The 12,901-nt window shown below is 41.7% G+C and overlaps 1 protein-coding gene across 1 annotated transcript in view; it reads left to right on the forward strand.

The window, feature by feature from the left end:
- The window catches only part of LOC119972134 (centrosome and spindle pole-associated protein 1), a 354,916-nt gene that overhangs the window by 167,173 nt on the left and 174,842 nt on the right, over positions 1-12,901 (forward strand). The window contains exons 13-14 of the mRNA XM_038808467.1: positions 3,597-3,841; positions 10,190-10,308. Coding sequence (XP_038664395.1) covers positions 3,597-3,841; positions 10,190-10,308 — 364 coding nt within the window. The remainder of the gene's footprint in view (positions 1-3,596; positions 3,842-10,189; positions 10,309-12,901) is intronic.

The following is a 12,901-nucleotide window of genomic DNA, read 5'->3' on the forward strand; positions in this document are numbered from 1 at the left end:
CCTCAGAAGTGGAGTAAGATTTTAGTTTAGACAGACAGCATGGTCGGCGAAGGCTTGGAGCTGAAGGGCCTGTTCCTGTGCTGTACTTTTCTTTGTTCTTTGTTTACATAGGAACAGGAGTGGGCCATTCAGAACCTGTTCCACGATTCAATATGATCATGGCTGATGGAACATTTCAATGCCGTTTATACCTATTATCCCCATATCCCTTTACATTATTGTTAATCAGAAATCTCTCAATGTCTGCTGTAAACATACACTGAGCTTCGATAGCCCTCTGGGTTAGAGAATTACATAGGTTCACAACCTTCTGTGTAAAGAAATGTCTCCTCAACTCTGTTCTCGGTGGCATCCGTCTTATTTTGAAATTGTGCCCCCTGGTTCCAGACTCCCCAACCAAGAAACATCTTGCATCTGCTCTGTCTATTCCTTTAAGTATTTTGTCAGTTTCAATGAGGTAACCCCTCATTCTTCAAAACTTTAGGCAATACAGGTCCAGTTTGCCCAATCCCTCTTCATAAGGCAGCCCTGCCAACTCTGGAACAAGTGTGGTGAACCTTTGTTGCACTCCCTCTATGGTAATAATATCCTTTCTGAGGTAAGGGGACCAAAACTCCGTACACTACTCCGGGTGTGGCCTAGCCAAGCTTCTATACAATTGAGGCAGGACCTCACTACTCCTGTACTCAAATCCATTTGCGATAAAGGCTAACATAGCTCGCTGCACCTGCATGCTAGCCTTCAATGACTTACGGATAATGATCATCAGGTCCCATTGTACAACAAAACCCTTTGCCAGTGTTTTTCTTATGCAGTTAATGTATTGATATCTCTTGATGATTTTATACTTCCATCTACAGTTTAGAATGCTGCTCATCTTTGTGGCATCAGTAAAGATGGATATATGGCTTTCCCTCCTCTGATCCAAGCCATTAATTAAACGTGTGATTTGTTGAGGCCCCAAAACAGACCTATGCATTATAATTGATGCTACTTCCTATCCTTCTGTGCATGTTATTTTAAAAAAAAAAGTGAAAGCTAGACATGAGGGCCAGTTTTACCAATGTGAAATCTTTACATGGAGTTTGCTTGCATTGGTAAATTTTGGGGTGTTTCCCATTAATTTCTGTGCATCCTTTTTTGATCCTTCCATGTCTATATGCCAATTGTTCGAAAAATAAAGCAGACTTCAATTTTCTGAAGTGAGTTATGGAGCAAATAAGTGAAAAATCTATCTGCAAGTCACTTGCTCAATATTTCACTCTATTTTCTACCATTGGAGACTTCTCTTTTAAAGGGATCATCAATTTGGTTCATTAAAGTGTGCATTATGACTTTGAAGATAAAGACTTATGTCTCTAAGGTGTTATCTTTAAAATTAATATACATCAAATTCAACATAGTTTCAAAATTATAGCATCATTATTTGTTTACATGCTCTAAACAAATGTATGAAATTGACACCCAGGAAAAGATCAGTTGGTCCCTCAGGCCTGTTCCACACCTAATGGCCAAGCACTTCTTATCCACTCATCACCATAGACAACACAACAGGAGAAATCCTCTGTGCCAGTAACTGATACAATACTCTGGAAATTGCATCACCAGCCCTCTCAGGCTATTAAAAGCAGGCCGGGAGATCGCATAGACCAAGTGTAATCTATGAAGGCACTTCTATATGATGTGATCTCTGCCCTATTCAGGAACCGGTCAGGTTCTTCCTTGAAGGGATGTAGAGATTCAGTATCCATCACACCAGCAATGTATTCCAGATGCTCATAATTCTTTGGGAAAAGAAGAACCACCCAACACCTAATCTATTCCTACTCTTACAATGTTTTTTTTAAAATTTAGAGTACCCAATTATTTTTTCCAATTAAGGGGCAATTTAGCGTGGCCAATCCACCTAACCTGCACATCTTTGGGTTGTGGGGGCGAAACCCACGCAGACATGGGGAGAATGTGCAAACTCCACACAGACAGTGACCCAGGGCCGGGATTCGAACCCGGGTCCTCGGCGCCGTAGGCAGCAATGCTAACCACTGTGCCACCGTGCTGCCCCTCTTACAATGTTTTAAGTATTCCTGGTCCTGTCCATTCTGTTAAACTGGAGTAGGGGTACAGCCGTTTAAATATTTTTAAGTTTCTATCAGGCTGCCTAAGACTATGCTACTCTAAATGTCTATCTGAGAACTGAGGTTCTTTAGGAATCATTCTTCTTCTATTTTGGACTTTATTCAAGGCTACCTACCAAATGGAGGAATCAAAACTGGGCTGTGTGCTCTAGATATAATACTTTTTGTTGTTCCTGTCCTATCTGCTGTTAGTTTGATGATAGCATCTATTGCTAAATAGCTATGACATGAATGCTGATGATATCCACCTCTGCCTCTGTTATCTCTTTTATCTTTTGATTGTCTTTGCACTGTCAAATTGCTCACACAACATAAAATCTTAGATAAATCACATTCCTCCAGCTCAATGTCAGCAGGACCATAGCTATTATTTTCAGCCTCTGCCACAAACTTTGCTCCCTTGCACTGATTCCATTGTCGATGACAGTCAGTCAGTCTGAACCGTTCCATGAATAATCCTGATATTTTAGTTGACTCTGAATTTAGCTTCAATTACCACATCCTTTGAACCCCCAAACTATTTTAATCTGGCATCGTAACCCTTTCAGTTACTGAAATCTTTATCCATTCTACTATCACTGGAAGGCTAATTTATTCGAATGAGCTCTTAACTAGCAATTTTGAATACCCATAAACTCAAGATTGCCCATTACTCTGCTGTGCATAACCTATGCTGCCCTAATAGCTTCTTGTTTTTCTCTCTGATTGACATTATTTATGTTTTACTGCCTTTTCCTTTCCTCCAACCCCATCCAAGGTCCGTTTCTATCCCTCAGCAGCCATGTTTACCCTATGTTTGAAATCTTCTTCCGCATTATATCCCCTCATAAAAAAAATTTTCTTCTGACTTTGGGCCACTTTCTCTTCATACCATCATGCGTTACGGTAGCATAGTGGTTAGCACTGTTGCTTCACCGTGTCAGGGACCTGAATTTGATTCCCGGCTTGGGTCACTGACTGTGCGGAGTCTGCACGTTCTCCCTATATCTGTGTAGGTTTTCTCCGCGTGCTCTGGTTTCTTCCCACAAGTCCTGAAAGACGTACTTGTTAGGTGAATTGAACATTCTGAATTCTCCCTCAGTGTACCATAACGGGTGCGGTAGTGTGGCGACTAGGGGATTTTCATGACTTCATTGCAGTGTTAATGTAAGCCTACTTGTGACACTAGTGAAGATTATTATTGTTATTATTATTAAAGATGAAATATTCAGTTGCCTTGATCGTACTTTTTGGAAGTCCCTTTTTGAATCTCCATTTTTGCAAGATTGATTTCTTTGACCAAACTTTTCGGCGCCTATTAATCGCTTACTTCTGGTTTGGCACTTAGTATCTGTTTTCTTTATGTCCATGTCTAAAATAAGGTTGGTTATTTTTTGTGATAAAGTCATTGTATAAATGTCTTTTGGTTGTTGCTGTTGATAAATGACGAAGAAATTTGGTAATTTTAATTCAACTTTACAGCCAAATCGAATAAGGGAGTTTGGTGCGGCAATACTACAACATGATCCTCACAGGCATGGTGCCATTTACGGAGGAAGTGAACGCGATGTGAAAAATTCAAGGAATGAAAGATCTCCTGTTGAAGAGAGACAACCCCCAGAACGCCCCAGGGTAGCTTTCCAAAATCCTCCAATTGATGGCAGGGGCCCGAATATTGGCCTGAGCAGTGGAATGTGGAATCCCCTTGGGAATGTAATGGTTCCTAGGTAAAATCTATATTCGTTTAAATTTGAGCTATGCTTTTAATGTGCAATGTGTTAAAGAAAAGTAATAGAAAATGTTGATTTGCAGTTCAGGTATACACACATTGATCCTTTTGGTTCAAAGCCCAATATGACAATTTGTTATCAAATTCAATAAATATAATAATCTGAGGTAGCACAAAAGATTACCATGACAATTGCCAAATTGTGGTAAAAATACAACTGGTTCACTGATTACTTCATGGGAATGGTCTGGTTGACAGATTATTCTAGTTTCACACATGTGGTATGTCTGTTGATGGTCTAACAAGTTACTTACTTGTAAAATAGTTGCTGCTAAGTTGAACAATAAGAATTCCAAACAGGCACCTCAGCAAAGATTCAAGAGCGCTGCAAAACTCAGACAAATACCAGTCCAGTTGACCCTGCAAAATCTTACTGGCTAACATTTTGCCCAAGTTGGCAGAGCTTTCCCACAAAGTATTCAAACAACATTTTTTAGTTGCACTCAGTACATTTATCAGACAAAATCCCAGATATCAGTCATCATTAGTTGATATGTACTGTCAGAACTCCAGAATAAAGCCAACAAGAGGGGCACAATAATTTAAATGGGTGTGCTTGGCCCTAGGAATTTTCAACATTAATATTGAATCCCATGAGGTCTAATGGCTCCACTTCAAACTTGCCTAGGGAGCCTGAATCTTGAAGGTTCATGGCTGCACCGCACCCCCCTGCACGTGGCCTTGATGCCACTGATGAATCTGTGAGATATGAAGTAATTCAGCGTCTTACCGTAGCATTTCTTTCTGATTTGAATAATTTATACTTAGGGTCACTTTGAACAGAAAGTGAAAGAAGTTGAGGAACTATTATAAAAACATACATACAAGCATATGAATTTGGAGCTTGAGTAGGTCATTCGGCCCCTTGAGCCCTGCTCAAACTTTGCACCATTCAATAGGATCATGGCTGATCTGTTTGTGGCCTCAACTCCCACCTACCCCTAATTATTTTTTGTTAGTGAAGAATCAATCTACCTCTGCCATAAAAATATTCAATTATTCTACTTCCACTGCTCTCTGAGGAAGAGAATTTAAAGACTCGCAATCCTTTGAGAGAAAATATTTCTCCTTACCCAGTATTTTTAAACTGTGACCCCTGTTTGTAGCCTCTCCTAACATAAACCTCCACCAACAAAACACGCTCACTCATTTAAAATTTTGATGAAAGAGAACACATGAGGTGACTATTTTGCTCATTCTAGAAAATATAAAGGATATTTTGGCCCAAAGGGCGAGAATTGGAAATTTAGAAGATTTATCTTTAACACAAGCGAGTGAGCAAAGTTTGCTTCTTACAAGGGTGTGGTTTTAATGGGAGTTTGGGATAATATTACAGGATATTCCTGCATATTCCTACTGGACCATTCTTCTTCAAGACTGGGACGATTGGGGTTGCCCAATCACTGGTGGTATCAGGCTCAATGACTCCTGTCTTCAGTAACCTCTCGTGTTGTTCTTCCACTTTCATAGAACATAGAACAGTACAGCACAGAACAGGCCCTTCGGCCCTCGATGTTGTGCCGAGCAATGATCACCCCACTTAAACCCACGTAACCCGTAACCCAACAATCCCCCCATTAACCTTACACTACGGGCAATTTAGCATGGCCAATCGACCTAACCCGCACATCTTTGGACTGTGGGAGGAAACCGGAGCACCCGGAGGAAACCCACGCACACACGGGGAGGACGTGCAGACTCCACACAGACAGTGACCCAGCCGGGAATCGAACCTGGGACCCTGGAGCTGTGAAGCATTGATGCTAACCACCATGCTACCGTGAGGCCCCTAATTCGGTCAAATAGCTTTTAAACACTTGGGTAGGCTGTCTGCCTTTATCTTGAGTTTCACTTTGACCCCAGTCATGGATCCAAGAGACTTTTTGAATACCTTTTGTGTACTTTTTCAGAAGTGGTTGAAGATCGTTCATAGAAACAACAAGTTGGTTCATGGCGACCAATTTAGCTTAATCTAAACCAAGATCTCTCAAACAATACTGGAATGTTTCCTTGAACAATGTGAAGAGGCAACTCCAGTTTCTGCACGTTAACTTCCACAGTCACCTTGATGCAGCCCTTCAGCGGCATAACCTCCTTGGTATATGTTCAAAGACCACATCAAATGGTTGCAATGGCAGATTTGGGTATAAGTGATACTGCACTGCCCGCAGCCACTTCCATCTTAATCGTGTTCCTATTTAATTTTGGATAGACCCAAAATCGTTGCTGGTCTCCTTGTATGCTAGAACGCCGAGCTTAAATTCGTTAAACTGACTTAACACTTTAGTACTCAGTGAGTCTTTCGCTGGATGCCGTAACTCGTAATCCTACCCTGTAGACTGCAGTATTTTTCTTGGTATTCTTCTTTTGTGCTGATTAAGGTTGGCCTTGGCAGTGTGAACAACTTTACTACAACATTTGCATTTGTTCTCCTTGCTCCAACAGTCTCAAGCAGTAGGTCTCACTTGGTTGCAGCAATGACATAGTGGACTTGCTTCTCTCAGACTCCCATCTTGTGGAGTTTAGCTGAAACTTAGTGAAGCTTCTCTCGCAACAAGTTCCCATAGACGTTGCGATTTCTATAGCAGATTTTAGGGTTAATACACCTTCAGTGACAATTTCCTTTAGTTGGCTTTATTCCTGAGGTCACAAACTAATCGGTCGCAAAGTGTATCACCCAAGGTCTGGCCAAATTTGCAGTACTTTACTAACTTTTGCAGTGATGGAACAAATTGTGAAATGTTTTCCCCTTCCTGTGCACAGTGGTGAAAGTGGAATCTTTTAGCTATTAATAGTGGATGGAGAGAGAAATGTTCTTTCAAGACAGTCATTAACTCATCATATGATTTGTCTCGAGGTTTAGCTGGGTGTCCTAAATTTGTCGAAACAGGAATAATTTCCTTCCAACTGAGCTGAGAAAGTTTGCAGTATGCAGCTCTGATTGGCTTTAAGGACTGACTGGAACGTTTCCCCATTCCATGTCACTTTCTCCTCATCCAACATGTCCATGGAGCCTTTTCGTCCAACTATTTTTGGATTGCATTGCCCTGATCTGTGCTAATCAGCCTGTCTTCCCTGCTTTTATTTTCTCTGTTTAAAGCAGGCAAACTCGCAGTGCACAAGCAGATTAGCTGTTTTTATGCCTTGCCATTTATTCCCAGCCAGGAGGTTGTAGAGTTGACAGCCCCATAGGTTCACCTTCCTGCGGCCTGTTTCAGTGCCTGATGCCTGGTCTCTGCAGCTCTACCCCTACATTGGTAAGTCTACAGCTATTTTTTTTTCTTTTTGAAAACCCATTTACTTGCACTACTGGCTGCTGCGATTGACTGGGTGATGCCGATGCCCCGCTACAAACTGTATGGTGTCTAAGTATTTACTTGTGGGAGTTGGTTTTACATGCCACAACGATGATTTCACCTTGGAAGTCGATGATATTTCTCCCGACCTCACTCCCGAAGGCGTATGGGCCTGGATTTTCGTCGATGATTCCTTCTTCTGGCTCACAAGATCATCGTCGCAAGTTGTTTTGCTCCCTTTTATTTTTTTTACGTCCCGGATCTTGTCGGCAGTTTCTCTTTTGTTATGTTTTTGTTGTAGCCGCAAAGAGAAAGTATCAGAGGGGGCACACGTCGCGTTTGTATAACAAAGTTCAAGGGATTTATTTGCAAGGTGGTGCTCAAACAGGATTCAATGGTGAACCCCACAAAAGCTCGCGAAACACTCTGATTATATCATTGTGTAACATGTAACATCACACCAGCCAACGGTAAAAAAAGAGGAAAGATAGTTTATTAATTGCCCCAGATGTTAGCTGGGAAAATATAAAGTTGATAACACAGATGTAAACGATTAGTTAAAAATGAAGATAGCACAATACTGTGAATCAAGATTAGTCCATATTTGGGGCATACCTGATATGTTTTGAAGTCGACATGTCTGAAGTGAAGGCCTTGGATATTGAGTTTGCAGAGTTTTCTCTGAAGTTGCAATGGCTCCCACTGTTGAATTATTAGGGGTTGCATTTACACACTGGCTTAGTAAGTGGAATCCATGATTACAGGCAGATGAGAAGTTCCCTTACTTCTGTTCAGCAGGTATGGTACTTTATGCGGCCTGCTTACTTTATAGCAGACCTGTAACTTTTTTCCCTGATTCTCCCTGGGTTGAAATCTTTTCAAGATGGTTCTCTGTGGATCTGATTTTTTTCTTACACGTTTTAGTGCTTTTTGCAGGTAAGGCAAGAGGCTGCCATTATTATGTGACATGTACAACAATGCCAAGTCACTTTCAATGTAAGACAAGTGGTAGTTCAATTACGTTTATCCAAAGTCTCCTTACCCCTGTAGTGATCAAAACAGTCAATGTTGTTCATATCTTACAATGGATTATCGGTTAGTGAACCACAGAAACTAGGTGCAAGAGTAGGCCATTCGGCCCTTTGAGCTTGTCGTTGTGTTTGGAGGAAAAGCCATCAACTCCAATAAGTTTCTGGTTGGTCTTTAAGAGCATTCATTGAATTTTAAATATATGCGCCTAAAGAAGATCATTGATATCCACATTTTTGTCTGGTAGCTGGAGCCATTTTGAGACCCGTCTTTAAACTCAGTCCCAAGTTTAAACAAAAATGTGATCTTCAGAACAGTTTTTATATTTAAAAAATGATAATACCATAATCTGTTTATTGGTATGATTATCCCACTCCAACCTAAGACATATATCCCATCTTCCTGACAGTTGAACCATGATCTGTTTCACCTGAGATTGTAGCCAATAGGGAGATTTCTGAGAGCTTCTCAGACCCTGACCATCATTGAGACGTATAAAATTCTGAAGGGGCCTGACAGAATAAATGCCGGGAGGATGTTTCTCTACGCTGGGGAGTATAGAACTAGGAAGCACAGTGTCAGAAAGCTAGTTGGCCACCTATATGGATTGAGAGGAGGGGAAATTTCTTCACTCAAAGTGTTGTGAATCTTTGGAATTCTCGGCCCTCGGTCGTGGAATATAATGAAGGGAAATTTTATTGTTTTTTGGAAACAAAGGAAATTGAGGGATTTAGAGATAGTGTGGGAAGCTGGTGTTGAGCCAGAAGATCAAATATGATCCTATTGAGTGACAAAAGATGGCATATGGTCTACTCCTATTTCTTGCATTAAGTTGTGAAATGTAAAGCAGCAAATTGACAGTGATTGAACCATTAAAGGATTAGGGTTACTACGAAAGATAACCAAAGATGCTCAGGCTAGGTAGATTGGCCATGATCAATGCATGGGTTGTGGGATGGGGAAAGGATTGGGCCTAGGTGGAGTGCTCTTTTGGACGGTTGGTGCAGACTCAATGGAATGAATGGTCTCCTCCTGCACTGTAGGGATTTAACTCATGGAGGACAAAAACTCTCATGGACTCGTTGGGCTGAAAAACCTGTTCCTGTAATATCTTTTTCATGTAATTTTAAGTATTGCATTACTGCAGGTTACATGTCATTTTTTAATTTAAAAAAAGGTAAAAGCTTGTGTTTAGTTTTTGAAGAGGGAATTTGATGTAGATTAAGGCTTGTGTAACTGAGTTAAAGTATTGGGCAGTCAATATGGTTAATAAATAGAGATGTTGATATATAGATATTGATATTATATATTATATTTTATAGAGATTATGGGCGGCATAGCGGCACAGTGGTTAGCACTGCTGCATCACAGATCCAGGGTCCCGGATTCAATTCTGGCCTCGGATAACAATGTGGAGTTTGCACTTTCACCCGTGTCTGTGTGGGTTTCCTCCAGGTGCTCTGGTTTCCTCCCACAGTCCAAAGATGTGCAGGTTAGAATTGGCCATGCTAAATTGTCCCTTAGTGTCCAAAAGGTTAGGTTGGGTTGTGGGGATGGCGTGGGGTGCTCTTTCAGAGGGCCGGTGCAGACCCGATGGGCCGAATGACCGCCTTCTGCACTGTAAATTCTATGATATTTATTCTGACATATTAGTATGTCATAATGGTAATTTTAATGATAGTGCAGTTTTGAAGCACAATGATAATGATAACAAGATTGAATTTTGCAAGTACAGTAATTAGCAGTATATTTCAGCTTGCTTTAAATTTTGTGGTTGAGTGGAAAATTGCATTACTGTACTTGGTGTTACTTTACTGTTACTTATCTAAGAACAAAGTTAATTAAGTTGTCCTTGGAGTAGTACCACTTAAAGAGCCAATTAAAGTTGGTACTCTAATGAAATAAATGTTTACGTCTCTTTATTGGGTAGAATTTGACAAAATATGTTTTTCTTATTGTAGGATTACAGCTATTCCTCCCCCTCCACCACCTGTGCTGACTGAACATTACCGAACACCTTATGATAATGCTTATTTTTTTTATGGTGCTCAGAATCCTTTGGATCCAAACTTGGCATACTGTGAGTATACTATAACATTTGAAAAACAAATTGTACCAAAGGACTGTAAATTTTCTTTTTCATTGTTATTTTATAGAAATCTAATACAACAGCATCAGTTTATCGTTACACTTCATTACATATAATTGTGACACATAAAGTGGAGAGTAAACTCTTATGCTTGAATTTGGTATAAATATAATTTTGGTATCTCGCAATTTTCAGTTGTAAAGGAGGTAAAATTAGAAAATGTCCTGGATAGTAAAAACAAAATTCAATATAAGAACTGTGCCAGTTCTTAAAGGGTAAATAGGCTGTGAGAACGTAATGTTGCACTAGTGAATCTAGTGAATTCCTGAATAATGGTACTTGTAAAGAATCTTTGTATTCCTTTGATGTTCATCTCAAAGAAATCTGAAAAACAATCAAATATTGATAAAAATCTACATTTTGTTGAAGCTTTTCATCTTGCACTCATCAGTACAAACAATTGAAAAAAATTGTTAATGGACCAGGGGCAGCACGGTAGCACAGTGGTTAGCACTGTTGCTTCACAGGTCCAGGGTCCCAGGTTTGATTCCTGGCTTGGGTCACTGTCTGTGCGGATTCTGCACGTTCTCCCCGTGTCTGCGTGGGTTTCCTCCGGGTGCTCTGGTTTCCTCCCACATTCCAAAGATGTGCAGGTTAGGTTGATTGGCCATGATAAATTGCCCTTAGCGTCCAAAATTGCCCTTGGTGTTGGGTGGGGTTACTGGGTTATGGGGATAGGGTGGAGGTGTGGACCTTGGGTAGGGTACTCTTTCCAAGAGCCGGTGCAGACTCGATGGGCCAAATGGCCTCCTTCTGCACTGTAAGTTCTATGAAATCTATGTAGTGTCACAGCTTGAGTATCCTTTATATGTAAATCCCAAAACCAAACACATCCAAAAGAACTCACATTTTTTACATTTCATCGACCTTTAGCATGGGAAGACTGTGACCCAAGCTGACATGACTGGAGCCAACACAGACCTAGACAGAACTAGCTTCGACAACCGCACCAAACATTTAGCACGGAAAGTGTAATTGTTTATCTGCGCTGCAGATGGAGCTGTGGTGACATGTATGAACGACTGAGAGAGGGCTGACACTGTATTAGATGCAGCGAGGAAGAAATGGGAGGAAGAGCTGGAGTTCAAAATAGGGTGGGGACTCTGTAGGGAAGCACTGCATAGAGTCAACTCCACCTCCACGTGCGCAAAACTCAACCTAACGCAACTAAAAGTGGTACATAGAGCCCATTTAACAAGAACCCGAATTAGTAGGTTCTTCCCAGAGGTGGAGGACAGATGTGAACGGTGCCAAGGAGGCCCGGCCAACCAAGCCTACATGTTCTGGTCTTGCCCCAGACTTGCTGGGTACTGGACAGCCTTCTTCGAGGCAATGTCCAAAATGTTGCGGATAAGGGTGGAGCCATGCCCGAAAGTGGCGGTCTTCGGGGTATCAGATCAGCCAGATCTTTTCATGGGGAGGTGGGCAGATGCCCTTGCCTTTGCCTCCCTGATTGCCCGCCGCAGAATCCTCCTTGGCTGGCGGTTAACAGCACCACCTAAAGCTGCAGACTGGCTGTCTGATCAATTGGAATTTCTCCAAATGGAGGAAATCGAATTCACCATCCGAGGGTCGGAAGATTGCTTCCTCAAAACATGGGAGCCATTTACCTGACTGTTCCGGGACTTGTTTGCGGCCAACAAACAAATATACAAGTAGCCAAGAGCCGGGGAAAGTAGCCAGGACATGATAGAGAGGGAAGGGAGGAAGGACCGGGGAGAGGGGGGGGGGGGGGGGGGGCAGCAAGAGGGAGTAGCCAAACCCAGCAGGAACAAAAGGGGAGTAGCAGAGAAGAAGCGGGTGGGCGGTGGAGGGGTCGGGGTGATAGGGAGGGAGGGAGGACGAGGGAAGAACCACAGAGGGGAGCCAGAAAGGAGGGAACACAAAGGGGGGGGGGGGAAAGCAGGAGACGACAACGACCACAACACAGTCAAGGTGAAAGACGGAAAGAAAGAACAGGAAGAATGACAGATGGCCGAGGCTGAGGCAAATGGACAGAAAAAGAATGACCAAGAAATGCAGGTGACATCAGGGGCACCACCCAGTGCCCCTTCCACATGGTTTTGTTTTGTTTGTTTTGTGTAAAAATAGAGACAAAGGGGGTAAGAAAACCCCTCTTTTATGCTATGAGTTATGACATTTTTTACTCCCTCTGTTTTTTGTTCCTGTGTGTACATTTGTAGGTATATTATGTATAAAAGCCAATAAAAACATTTTTTTAAAAAGCATGGATAGGGGATTGATTGGTTGACAGGAGGCAGAGTAGGGTCAAATGGATCATTTATTGAGACATACAGGATTCTCTTGGGGCTTGGCAGCATCGATGCTGAGGGGTTGTTTCCCCTTGTGGGAAAGTCTAGGTCCAGAGGGTGTAATCTCAGAGTAAGGGGTTGCCCACTTAAGACGGAGATGAGGAACAATTTTTTCTGTCCAGGGTAATGAATCTGTGAAATTGTTTACTGCAGAAGCTGGGCCGTTAAGTATGTTCAAGGTTGAGATAGACATATTTAAAAAAATTTTTTTT

The sequence above is a fragment of the Scyliorhinus canicula genome, chromosome 10, assembly GCF_902713615.1.
Source record: "Scyliorhinus canicula chromosome 10, sScyCan1.1, whole genome shotgun sequence".
Classification (NCBI taxonomy): Eukaryota; Metazoa; Chordata; class Chondrichthyes; order Carcharhiniformes; family Scyliorhinidae; genus Scyliorhinus; species Scyliorhinus canicula.